General features: G+C 46.9%; 2 protein-coding genes across 2 annotated transcripts; one reads left to right on the forward strand and one right to left on the reverse strand.

Moving 5' to 3' along the window:
- Positions 1–235: 235 nt before the first annotated feature.
- On the forward strand, positions 236–1,112 carry A1O9_11056 (uncharacterized protein; the record flags this gene model as incomplete). The annotated part of the gene is made up of 2 exons (XM_013400283.1): positions 236–441; positions 491–1,112. 2 exons carry the CDS (start codon positions 236–238, stop codon positions 1,110–1,112), a joined length of 828 nt encoding a protein of 275 aa, XP_013255737.1.
- A 5,094-nt stretch (positions 1,113–6,206) lies between these two features.
- A1O9_11057 (uncharacterized protein) lies at positions 6,207–8,680 on the reverse strand (the record flags this gene model as incomplete). The annotated part of the gene is made up of 2 exons (XM_013400284.1): positions 6,207–8,423; positions 8,480–8,680. 2 exons carry the CDS (start codon positions 8,678–8,680, stop codon positions 6,207–6,209), a joined length of 2,418 nt encoding a protein of 805 aa, XP_013255738.1.
- Positions 8,681–14,145: the final 5,465 nt, after the last annotated feature.

Raw genomic sequence — 14,145 nt, forward strand, 5'->3', positions numbered from 1 at the left:
CAGGCTCACGTTATCCGACAAGTAGCATTCCAGTCCACTCCTCCGGATTTCCACCGCCAATTGGCACCTGACATTTCTTCACCACACCCAATTCCCTGGATTCGCCCGCAACCAATAGCTCGCTCGGACAGCCACCTGATCCTCCTCCTGGGTCCTGTCGTCGTGCCCTCATCTGATTACCTCCCACACTCCATGACCCGGTATTAGCGAGGCGTTCCATTCCTTCTCACCAATAATGGCCACTGAACAGGAACAACCTCCTAAGAAGGAGAAGAAGAGCGTGAAGAAATTATGGAAGAAAGTTAAGGATTTCTTCAAAGACAAACCTGCCACCCCTACTGCTGCTGCTGCGAGTACCTCTATAGCCGCACCCGCTGCATCATCTCCATCTGCACCTGCACCTGTCACTTCCAAACCAGAGTCCGCGTCTGCCACCAAACCGTATGTACTTAACATGACCATTTTGTGGACAGGGACTAACAATGGACAGAGACGAATCACCCGTACGGTCACCAAGGATCGAAGTAGATGATAATGTCGAGGATATCCCCGCTGCCACCACCCAAGGAACAGTTCAACTTCGTCCAATCAAGCCCTCCTCAGAGACCGGACAATTGACGGAGCCAGAGATGCGCTTCAATAAAGCCCAGGCAATCTTTGCCAAATACAATCTCGAACTAAGCGAAGCTGATTGGGACATGAGACCAAAAGTCCCGTACGAAAGAGTGGCCAAGAATATTCGAATGAGAGTGAGGTATACATGCCATAATTGCTCAACTACCTTCGGCCATGAGAGAGTCTGTGTGGGTTGTCAACATCGTCGGTGTACCAAATGCTCTCGCTATCCACCAAAGAAAGATAAAGCAAAGACAACCAAGACCGATGTGGCCGCGCCCTCGGCAGCCCCGTTAGATCCCTCTGAAAACAATAATGATGCCGCTTGTCATGAATGCCAGACGGGGTTCAACATAGGCACTGAAGAGTGTCCCAATTGTCATCACAAGATATGCGAGCGTTGCCTGCAAGAGGCCACCATTACCGTCGAGCATCTCCCCGGCGCGGCTGGCGCAGGGCAGAAGACCTCGACAGAAGGTGTTGGCACCGCCAGCTAACAGCAATTCCACTCATAGGCTTTATGCCTGCTATACCCAGTTGCTGTTTTGGATTGTTTTGCATTCTGAGCATTATCACGATGCGATGACGACCTTTACTTTTTACGATTTTAATTTTGGATCTGAGCGTTCTCGTTACAATCTCACATCAACTTTGAGTCATAAAATTACGATGTTTCAGCCGGTTACCGAATGAGCCTTTTTGAACAACAAAAGCGGGGGGTTATGGAGTTCAGGACCGAGTATTGGGCTTTGCCTTTGGTGTGATTTTGAACCAATTGGGGAAGATTCTGGTGCATGTAGAGGTGACTGCTGAAAAGGTTGTCGCGGAGATGGGAAAGCTACAGAAAAGGAGAAGAACACAATACCCGAGCGTCGTTGAGACTTTCAGTGATGCAGCATCATAATGCAGAGGCAGAGGACAGAACTCACACTATCTACTTATTATTACACGCTCACCACCAAAGCCTTGCTAATCCGATGGTTGACACATGTTCGCCCGGAGGTCAGGCTACGATACCAATGAAATAACTGCCCTACTTCTTCCCATCCGTGGCTCCATGCTCCATGCTCCATAGTGAATTACTCTTGTCGAAACAACCAAACCTATGGAGAAAGGGTTCGACTAGCAGACCAGGTGTCACGCGAGCCTGTCTACAACCATATCACCTGCAGTGCTTACTCCTTCAGGATAATACTTTTGCTAGCTACTAGAAAATCACTGCCGCCTCCCAAGGGCGTCCATAAGATTCGGAAGGAGTGACACATCACTTCAAAGCCGCCTTGGCTCTCGCACGGACAAATCCTATCCTCGAATTCCTTCAAAATCTGTTGATAGTTCCGGGCTGAGGGTCTTGAATTCGCAAGTTCCGAGTATGCCTTTACCTTTAGAAAACGCGGTTCTTAACGATGGATGAGGTTCCTCACTGCAACCCAAGCGTGTCGAACACCAGTTCACCTAACACAACGATGGTCAGCCTGCCACCATAGTTGCCTGACTGGTTTAACCGAACCGACCGACAGCCCGCTCGCTGGAGGTAGGAAAGCATCAGGCATCCTCAAACTCGCAGGATCGACGGTGCCGCCCGATCTTCACAGTCCCAACTGACCAGAAGGAGGGAGAAGCATATGTCCCTCTGTAGGACTCGTGCACCGACCCACTCTAGGCATTCAGGAACTGCTGCGGCATCGTCCACGAAGCCCACTTTTCCAGAACACATCACTGATCAACCAGCATCCACGTTTCAGAAGCAAGATTGAATGCGATTGAGCCAAACATAACGTCTGCGTGGACGGTGGACACCCGTCAGGACTTCCGCGCCCGGGGAAGCGGTCCCTTCCGTCTATATTGCAGATATCGACTATCTCTGGAGACCCACGGATCAGTGAGTCAATTCCTGGGAGGCTCCTGGTTTGTCACATCCGGCAGGAGGATTCATCGTCCGTCTGAGAAGGAAGCCTCGTGCACGCAAGCATGTCATACCTAAACCCTCGACGGGGCTCTACAATTAGCATTGCAGTCATAGGCTAGCTTTCCCTACGAGATGATGTTCTATTCCTTCCTTGATGAAACAGGCCACCGATCTCGGAATAGCGATCGTGAAGCGGACTGAACGCCTGACGTTGATGATAGAATATGTTCACTATAGCATCCGGAGATCCCCTCCAACTAAGGGAGGAGACACTCCACACGTGCTTGCTGATGCCTAGAAGCACAGCAAGGCTCTAGTCCTTCCGACAACTTACGAAGGTCTCCCTAGTACGGACACCCCGCAACAAGGACCGCTTCTTGCGAGATACACGGGCTTCAGTACGATGCACATACCGTAGAATCATGCTCTCGGAGTCGAGTAATCCCGGCAAGAAGGAGTATGTTCCCTTCGGGCTTTACAGTAAGCAGAAGAAAGCTCGTTCTCCAAGGGTTGTTTCGGACACCGTCTTTCAGGCGGTTGGATAGCGCGCTGACCACTGGCAAATTCAATCTTCATTGTCGTTTCAGGCCGCTGAAAACTTGTATCTAATTCACTCAGCTTCACAGTCCTTAACAACTTATGCGAGTCGTATGCCTCGGAAAGTCTTTCGAAACAGCCCCCAGATGCTTGTGCAAGCCTTACAACTTGAGACCCTTGAACTAATAATCCTTGAGCTCCCGCAAGATCATTAACCGTCACCGTGTCGAAGAACGAGTTGACAAGGTAGTGTCATCCGCATGCTACGCCGTCCGGAGCTCATGGAAAACTCCTGCTACCGAGTCTTACGAGTACTACTGGTCCGAGTCGGAGGTTCGAAGCGTCACGAACCGTGGGGCTGAACGCCTGAACTCTGCTTCCTATTGCTAATGGACTGTGCAAAACTGTAAGCATTTGGAAGTGGAATAACACGTCCAGCTTGACCGAGACATTGACCTGTTCCCTGGCGTATCTACCATCCTCAAGTGGGTAACTGAGAAGTGAGCTCCTAACTGGGATGTTCGCCCATTGCCCGGGCTCAGAAAAGTCGAAAATTGGATAACAATGTCGAATGGAATTACGGAGTCAGTGGTGGCATGATTGTGCTTCATTTTCCATCATCCGGTAAGGCTTTCCATCGAACGCTTTTATCGCGATCAAAATACGGAGTATTAGCAGGACTTGAGTCTTGACCGCATCCATGGTTTCACCTGGTCTTTCGAACCGAGATGATCGATTCGGCTGAAGTGGAGCCCCAACTACTCGTAGCCTGCACTCCTTTTCGCTCACCAAGTCTAGGCCTGAAACTGGTTTACCTTACAATATGGCGCTGGCGCAACAAATAAGGCAGCGAAGGCTCGGATTCAGAACGAAGTGTTAATCATTTGAAGCAGTGTATAGAATTATTGCATTGCCAGTGAGGGCATCACTTTCATCGGCTGCTCAAGGCCAGAACTAGTTATCAGCCCTGGGGGGAGTTCGATCTCGAATCCCGTATTCGCTCGCTGTCTCTAGCGAAGTGATGTACATCGAGCCTACTGCTGATCCAATCTCGCAGTTTCATGATTACTTCAAACATGCTGAAAGGGCTCACCGGGCTTGAAAAACCGTTCGGTCCCACCTTGTTACGGTACTCCGATCTGCTAGCCATGCTACTCAAGCAAAGTGACGCAATCCATTCCTCTAGTGCCAATGGTGCCGCAAGCCAGTCCCTCACATGTGTGGGCGTGGGCGGCATTCCCACGCCATCTTTGTTTGTCATTGCTATCAGACAACGTTTGCCCAACTGTTTCAAGCGAGAGCTATCTATCTAATCAGGAAAAGAATCCACATTATTGAGACAGCAAATATCACTATCATCTGATGACTCACAAGTCGAATCACGTAGTGCGGAGGATGAAGTATCCATAAACGATGCAACGAACCCCGCTTTCTCACCTCATCATCGAGTCCTCTACCATCCAAGTCAACAATACTCTGTACTCCTTAAGCCTCTACCGGGAATAGGGTATGAACTGAGCATTCCACTTGATGCCCGCTCCACGCATGACGGCACCGGTCACCCGTGCAGACATTACAGCAATTCGAAGGAATCGGTGGGTTTACTACTTGACCTGCGGGGAGCGCAATTAGTTTCCACAGAGTCTTCTTTAGCGTTTGCATATCCCATTTTACTAGAAAAACCCACCAGAGCAACGGCTTGACCACTATTGACCGAGCGGAATAGACAGAAAGCGGCGGACTTACGGTATGCAGCTAAAGACAAGCATGGTGGGAACGGGAGTATTGGATACATCCTGCCGAGAAAAGTACCAATGAGCCCGTATCTAGGCTAAATCACGCGATGTCTGCATTTAGACTAGGGAGATTGACGAACAGGATACCAAGGTCCAACGCAGGAAATGCTCTGGTTGGTGCATGGTGTTCGGATCAAGCGGAACGATAAACTGTCCAGATAGAGAACCTTGCTTGAAGGAAGGCTCATTTCGTTCTGGTTTGCTGGCGTGGCCATCAAAGGCTCCAGACATAGCTCCCCGACCGCGGCCTAGCTACCTGGTAAGACTGCACCATGCATATCAGTAGAATTGACCATGGTAGGAAGTCATCCACTGCTCTGATGTGGAATATGGAGTTCGTGCAGAGACTGTGCTTGGAAGGAGCCTCCCGCAGGGTCCCCAGCTGCCAAACTTTAGCTCACGGTTAGCTTGTGGGAATGGCAGCGGGCCGAACCTCCCGCGAGCAAATCACCACGTACCTCCTGGATCCACCGCTGGGTTCTAACCGTCCGGATCAATTGCTTCTCCGTCTTTCCCGAAGCCATCGTTTTGTGATGTCTGCGACAGGGTATGAGGTACTCTGTACGAGCACTTCGTACAGCACCTCGACCCATTGGTTAGCCCTGTCTTTTGGGCAGCCATGTAAGTCCACGGTAGAGGAGCATCATCATCATCAAGAAGTCGGCTGTCGGCTCACCCACACGTCCTCGCGAAAATGCTGGCAAGCCTGACTCTCACTGTGCTGCGCAGTAGCCAAGCATAGCTTCGGTCCAGTTACCGCCGAGAGCAGCGTCACCATCACCCCTAGCCGTATGTAGTACCAACACTATAATCATTGTCGTCAAATCGTCATCCCTAGCACATTCTTTGTGTGTATGTGTGTGTGTGTGAGAGAGAGAGAGAGAGAGAGAGAGAGCGAGCTTCCAAAATCCGCCCAATGAGGACAAAGGTCAACATTGATGCAGCCTCCTTCCACGGGAAAGCCTTGGCTGTATCCTGAGCGAGAGCCAAATCCCCTTTCTCCGCTGCGAAAATTAGGCTGTACGGTCTGTTACTTGATCCAATCTCGAGATCAGGTATCCTCTGCCAACCTGCCAGCCTTCCCCTTCCTCTACGCACAGGAATTACTTGGATAAAGACCTAAGACAATGCTTTTATGATAGATGTGAGTTTGTGGTAGATAGAGTGCCCGCCGTGTCAGCTCAGAAGCGACAGCAAGGCCAGGGGCCCAGTGAGAACCGGACTCAACGAAAGGACGCTCACTAACGATTATAGACGGTCGGTCTGTGATTTGGCTTGGTACCCACCGGCCATGGTTGGGCAAACCCGGTATCCAACAAGAGTGATGATTGATGATTGCGATTGCTGCATTACCCAGAGATGAGGCCTCTCCGCACCGCCTTTTCATCCTCGCTATCTTCTTCCATTTCCCCCTCGTCGCTCTCCTCTTCCGTAGAGCCCTCATCGTCGTGCCCCTCGCTCTCGGTCTCCTCTTCCGTCTCCTCTTCGTCCTCATCCTCATCCTCACTTTCAGCAAGCCAATCATCCAAAGTGCGCGGCTTTACATTTGCCTGCTTGGTGGATGACCCTGCGGCGACCACGTTCTCCAGGCCTTGCTCCCTGACCGCGTCATCCAGCCTTCGACTTGCCGCAACCGTCGACGCCGCCGCCGTCCTAGCGGTTACAGAGATATATTCATCCTTGTCGGCACCATCGGCTGCATCTCTCAGCTTCGAGTCTGGCTCTTGTCCCTCCTGGACCCACTCCGGTAGTTCCTCGTAGCCGGGGAGTCCGAGGATGCCGGCATTATCTTTCCCCAATACGAGCGTTGTGCTACCGATCAGCAGGCCTTTGCGAGACTGTGACGGCGAAGGCGCGTGCGGGACAGGCTTGGGCGCGAGCAAGAGGAGCGATGCCAGTTGAGTGGACTCCGGGTTGGCGAGGAGTGCTTTGAAAAGCCGTGCCCGGTCGCGCAGATCGTATGACGTGTCATAGCGTGCGAGGAGTTGGATGTAGTTCCACAATTTGGGGACAGGGTGGTCAGACGATGGCGAAGATGGCGAGTGTTGTTCTTGAAAGCCTTCGCCACCGTCTTCCTCTGTGGTAGTGTCTGCGACAACGGATTTTTCCGCAGTCTTGTTTTGCAGGAACAGGAGGTAGACTTTAGCGGCGAGAAGCACGATCTGCTGTTTGGCGGGCTCACTCTCGTCAGCAAAACCCTTGGCTAGAATCCGAAGCACATCCGGTGCGATATTGTTGTCGGGGTCGAGGTTCGCGAACTCGCCTACCAACCAGATGATGGTCGCGCGAGCTTCTGGACTGGTTGTTTTGTCTAAGTTCCGCGCCAGCCTTACCACTGTCTTCCGGTGAGAGGCTGGATCTTGCTGGATCAGGTGTCGAATCACAGTGAGAACCTCAGAAACCAGAACATTGTCAAAGCTCGATATCTGATTTAACAGGACCCGGAAGCATCGGTGCGCGTTGTCCGGGTCAGCCTGTGCGCATCGTCCTATTGCCTTGACTGACTCTTGGATCAGCTCAATGTCTGAGCTGTGAGAAAAATGCTCCAGCTCGCTCAGTATAATCGATTTGAGATGCAACGCCGCGTGTGGGAAGACAATTGTCAACAGTTCGATTTTCAGCTTCCAAATATGAGGCGAATCCTGTGCCCGAAGCAGGAAGTGCGAAGTATACGGGACAAAGAGTTGAGGCACAGACAGTGATACCATGACAATATTGCAGAGAGCTATCTCCTCCACCTCCGGAGCGCCATTCAGGAGTCCAATCAAGGGTCCCACCGCCTGTTTGAGATATTCTGTCGTGCCCAAGTACAGGAAACAGCTGGTTACAGAAATGATCACAGCGGTGCTCCGGCTATGCAGAAGATTCTGACAAGCTTTCAAGAGTAGCTCCAGGTCTGGGTCCAGGGCGCGGACTACCTCGCCGGTTTCGACTTCATCGTCTGGTTCATCGTCGTAGAAGCCCTTCTTATTGACTTTTGTGACTCTATGGATCTTCTGAGGGAAACAGAGGCGACTATAGGTCAGAAGCAGTCTCAGCGTCGCAAGCTGGCTCCACTCGTCCATGTCGACAAGCTTTTTCACAAGACTCCGGTAGTGTTTGTGGATCAGGTCCATGCGATCTGGACATAGTTGTAGAAATGTCTGCACAGCAGGCCCAACGACAAAGTACTGCTTGTCGCCGAGTAGCGTAGATAAGTATTCCAGCAATTGTGGCAGCGTGTTCGGGTCAAGGCTGTAGCACTTCGGAATAGCCAGTGCAGCTGCCTTCCTCACGTGCGGGCTCATATCACCTGCACCACGTTTGATGGCCAAAGACACAATTTGGCTGATGACCGGAACCCTCATTCCCGACATTGTCCGGAGGGCCAGAGCACGAACTTGTGGGTTCTGATCTGTCAGGGATTTTTGAATCGCGTTGACCGAGAGTAACGCCAAGTCCGGATCGGACTCGGCGTAGTGAAGCAAGTAGATGTAGACGAGTTTCTTGATCTCAATATTGGGATTGGCGACATTTTTGACCACAGACGAGAAGTATGGCAGACATGGTTTGTTCTGATAGATCATCTAGACAAGATTCAGTTGCATTTTCCACGTTCGTGGGATAAGGCGGAGCTCATTACAGAAATCACTCTCTTCAAACCTTCGAGGATATCACGGTCACTCCGGCTGTCAAGAAGTCCCTTCAGCTTCGCAAAAGGGATACTGCGGGATGACGAGCCTCCTCCTTTCAGCGCCTTTGATAATCCAATGGCCTGAACCGCTTCAACAGTCAGGTCCCGTGCTGAAAGTTGGTCAGTATAATGGAGCCATGTGGGATCCATTTTTCATGCTTACTGGGTTCCATCAAGGAGGAAACACGCGAAAGTGACTCCATCCTGCCTGAACAATTCAATCTTCAACTTTGTGTAACCATAATACCGTGGCAATGCAGAGTGGCGTATGCCCGGGCGGGGTGAGAATTAGGTGTTGTCAAATGCCAAGACATGTCCTGCTTGGGGGAGGGGGCGACGCCGCTCTAAGCTCATACGGGTTTACTCTTCGGGGCATAAAAGTCATTTGAGGTTCAGAATATCCTATTAGTCCGGATGGCCACCCTTTCTCACAAGGCCGCCCCCTACGTTTCAGCCTTGCCGGTTTCACATTGAGCATCGGCCATGTCTTCTCGAGTTTGGCTTGAATGATGCCTTCACTGAGCTTTCTATTGGATGCAAACTCTCGTAGGGATGATTCTAGGCCTCCGACTCCATGCATCAGCCATGTATTTTACCTCGTGGCTATTAAAACCACGAAAAGTAGCGGTCAAACCCTCGTCCCTCCAGCTCGCTCATTCCACAGTTCATGCACCGTTACTATATCACACCTGCTCACTTCCTCCAATGATCTCCAAGACTGCGTTGCATAGTGCCGATAATTCGGCCCCAAGGCGCCTAGTTACCCTGACTGGCTTTGCGCTTTTCGGTGGATTAACCACCATCGCCTCTTCCACCAGATCACGTAAACTAGCCTTTCAGCAAAAATTCCGAGCGGAGCCCCATCGTAGCTGGACCTCGGTCCTTTAATCAGTACCACCAAGTCGATCTCTAGAGGGAGCAACTGCTGCTGAATGGTATTTCTAAGCTTGTCCGCCTAGGATTTTACAGGCAAGAGCAAGAAGGGACAACACCCAGAGACAAATTCGGACGTCCTGGACCACGACCTTTCTTCCGGGGCCCAGCCAAAATCTGCGTAGAAGTAACGGAGGGGGAAAACCTTCTTCTTGCTCAGGACTTCGCTCATCGTCTCAGTATCATGTCCATGTGACTTTCCATGCGAGTGCTTCCAAGATCGAGGACTCGTGATCACGGCAAAAAAGAAACAACACTGAGATTCTCTTCGACCTGACTCTCATAAATGCGAGTTCTCATGTCGTATTAACCAGCATTTCGCTCAAATATTGTTTGAGTGAGCAGAGATTCTTGTTTCCCACATTCGATGATCGATCGTTAAAGCATTATGTCCTAATTGTGTTCAGAAAATCTTTCTCTCCCTCTCTCTTTCTCACTGGCTAAGAAGAAGTTCAATATCTGGCTTTAGAGAACCTACTTCAGAGCTTGGACATTCACCATCTCGATGGCTGAATAAGCCTTGCATCTCTGAAAACTACAAAAGTGTTAGCGTCATTGAAAATAGGTCTTATTGGGCCAGCAAACATGATAAGCTGTGTGCAACCAATTGCTGCGTCCTAAGGTCCTGGTCTTATTCAAAGCCGCCCGTCCATCACACAGCATTGGTTGCGCAGAACATTTACCGTCTGTCAGCATGATCAAGAGCACGGGTTTTCAAGACTTGCTCTAAATCTTCGATCTGGTCACAGAGGCACACCAGCTGTGGACCGGGGGTCCACAGCTGGATGCTCAGAAATATGATCTTGGTTGTACGTCCTCAACCACCTTTTGCTGAGGCGAACATGAGGTCTCCTCGTCGACACTTGACTGCCGAAAGGACCGCTCACTATGCTTATCGAGGGCTGCTGTCTCGGATGTTGGTCAGACACATTCATGTCGAAAATCTGGTAAAGGGTGTGTTTTTACTGCACTTGACTTTGCGCCTACGGCACTTCCGACACATACGAGCCAGGCGTCGACAGTTCCGGGGTTTGTTGTAGAACGCCATCACTGCAGTGAAGTCTGCTGCACCGTATTGAAAGGAATCACGAATCCACCAGAATGATTGTAGTTTCCGGTCAAGGGTGGAGGTAGAGATCGCGAATCCTATTCGCGAGGAGCCTCGGCCGCCTCGCCTCAAGTCTGGCTCTAGCATCCATTGTCCCGTCGGATCAATCATTTCAAATGGAGCGTAGACGTCTTGAAAAACAGACCGAGTTGTTCTAGATTGTGCCGTCTTGAGCGTCACTCTTCGGGGCGAGACGGCCTTATAGATGCATGGTGTCAATAGCATGTATTCCACGCTTCATAGAGACATTCCAGATCACCTGGTGTCGAAAAGGACCTCTGCCCAACACTTCTCAACTGCCGCTTTGCCATTAATATTGGCCAGCCCTGGATCGTGACAACAGGTTCATATGAGTTAATTGACTCGGCCGAGCGCATTTCCGCCTCTTCCATTCATCTTGCAGTCGCGATCATCTTAATATATTGCTCCTCGTTTCCCAATCACTCCAGTTCTTATCGTGAGCATATATCTCAGGCATGACGTTCACTCCTAAACTGAAGATTGTTGTTATAGGCGCTTTTCCTCGCTAGCTTTGCAACGGCTCGAGTGATGCGAGAGCACCATGATGTAGTGGTTTTTCGAACGTGCCAGTCCTTGCAATGCGACTAGTGGGCATAGGATCTACTTCTTCCTATTACGAACTAGGTCACTTGAAAGGTTACTAAGGGAATCAAGGCACCTACCCAAGGAAGGAGGTTAGCCGATGGAGAACGAGGCTAAGTTAGGTGACTAGGCTAGGCTAGATCCCCTAGATCCCTTAGATCTTATAGGATCTCGAGAGATTCGGGGGGAGCAATAAGATCTAGGAGAGCTACTAGTATTATATAATATACGCTTATTACCCTAGATAGGACGGTAGTAGTTAACTTCGTTAGTAATTCTATACCTATATTTTAGGATATAGTTCGACGAATAAGTATTTCCTTTATTATCCTAGTCCGCACTCTAGTACCTACTCTATTAAGGAACCCTACCTTAGTTAGAACTACTTATAGCTCGGATTATAATACTTTAACTACTACCTTAATTAGTATTAGATATCTAACGTAGGATTATCTCGACTTAGATTCCTACTACCTAGCGTACGTCTAATTATAGCCTTAAGTAATTCTTTAAAGACTAATATCGTTTAAGATAGTAGTTCCGACGAAGACTCCGACGTAGATATAGTTAACGTACTAAGACTTACTAATATATCTCGGGATAGTATTAAGGTAGAACTATTCTATAGAAATAGGGAGAAGCTAGGATACTTCCTTATATAACTTAAGACTACCTTTAAGCTTAATCTAACTAAGTATACTAGGATAGAGGATAAGGTTATATTCGTAGTAATATACCTTAAAGGAGTAGCGTTCTATTAGTTTAAACTAGTATAGAATAACTACCTCGAGTCCTCCGACCCCGATAATAAAATTAAGGTATACTTTAGGAACTTTATATAGTTCGAAGTAATAATTAAATAAATCTATAGTACGATTAACGAGGCTATAGTAGCCTCTCGTACTATTTATATCCTTAAATAAATAAGATCTATAGCTAACTATTATTCGGAATTTAAAAAACTAGTAAAGGAACTAGAGTATATAGACGATAATATCTTTAAGGATACGTTTTATAATAGATTAAAGAAGGAAGTTAGGAAGGAAATAATAGAGCGTCCGGAAATATATAAAGATATAGTAGATAAGGCTATTAAACTTAATAATCGACTATATAAACTACGTATAGAAGATAATTAAGGAAGGAGCTTAGGAAAGCGAGAGTACCGAGGGTATCGATATTCTCCTCGAACTAATACGAGACGCCTACGAGACTACGGAGACTCTATAGACCTAGACGCTATAGAACGTTATAATACCCGACGAATAGGCCTAGGTAGAAGCCGAAATACGAAGCGAAAGGTTATAGGAGGACGAGATCGAGAGAAGAAAAGATAAAGAAAGGAAAACCTATACTACGAATATAGTAAACCCGGATACTATATACGTAATTACCTAGAAAAGAAAAGCGCTCGAGGACTATATATAATAAATATAAAGAGCGGTAGTATAGACGACTTAATAGCGAAAAAGGCCGATACTATTAAAGAAACCTAAAGATCTACCGAGAATAAGGGTAAAATAGTATAGAAGGACTACCGAGAATCGGATAACTCTTAAGAGTTAAGTAAGTTAAATACTAAGTAATTAGAAGAAGAGTTCTAGTTAAGATATTAAACTAAGAAACCTAAAGGACCTAAGCGTAAGACTTAAAAGAAAGAAAAGTTCGACGAACTCCTAAAGGGAGAATAGTAGAGCGAAGTAATATATAATATAAGGAGAAATATCGTAAGATACGCTTAAGAATTATAGTATTTCTACTACGAGGACGACTACTAACTCTATTTAGCTTTAAAGATCGAAAAATAGTAGTTTCTATATAAGGATAGAAGGAGTATAAAACCTCGAAAATAGGAATAGAGGATCTAGAAAACCCTAGCTATAATAATAGTCGATTTCGAAAAAGAAACGGTACTTATAAATATAGATAATTATACGATAATAAGAATAAGATTCTAGAAGATAGTTAACGAAGTTATAGTATTAAATAGAAGAGTAACGTAGAAAGCGTTTAGAACGACGTTAATCTATAAGTACCGAACTTAAGGATACTAATAATATAGATATACCTATACGTATACGAAGGATAAGGAACTATATTAACTAAAAATTTAGCGAGAAGAAGATAAATAGATATCGATAGACGAAATACTACGCTAATATAAAAACTCTATAAAATTTTATATATATTTCTAGGATAAAAGGAAAGGAGAAACCCTATATCGTTATAACCTAGGCGCTACTCCTAGAAGAGAATAAAAATATATATAGATCTAGAAATATAACGACTAGGAATACTCCTTATAAGCCGAATATACGTACGATACGTATAACGAAGAGGCTTACTTTACGACCTTTAAAGGACTAGATAAAGAATTAACCTATACGAAAGGATAGCTAGTTTAGCTTAACTAAGGACTATTTAGTTTTAGGACGATAACGCTACTACCGCCCTATTATAATATATCGATAATAGAAAAAGGACCCGCGGATAAGATTATACTAAATAAGCCCGACCTAGTAATTATTCGAACCTACTACTAGGTAGTAGGGCTAGCGGAAAACCTCGGGATATAGTATAATCCCCTAGAATAACCGAAGAAAGAAAGAATCTATATAATAATCTATAAATATACCTAGAATAAATACGAGAATAAAGAAAATAGCTATACGTACGATTACGTAGACTACGTATTTCCTTTCCTATTTAGAAAAGGAGAAAACGATAACTAATTAGAAGAATTACGATAATAGTTAAATAAATACGAAAAAATAAGACTACGAAGGATAATATATACTTATCTCGACGACGTAGTACTAATAGAGGAAAAGAATAAGGTAATAGTATCGAAATATTATCTTATAGTATTTATTACTAGCTATTACTAGGTAAGTATTAAAGACGATATCGAAAAATTAATATTCTATCCTAGTAGGCTAAGATAATTAACTCGAAGGATAGTTAACCTAAA

The sequence above is a fragment of the Exophiala aquamarina genome, assembly GCF_000709125.1.
Source record: "Exophiala aquamarina CBS 119918 chromosome Unknown aczIA-supercont1.15, whole genome shotgun sequence".
Classification (NCBI taxonomy): Eukaryota; Fungi; Ascomycota; class Eurotiomycetes; order Chaetothyriales; family Herpotrichiellaceae; genus Exophiala; species Exophiala aquamarina.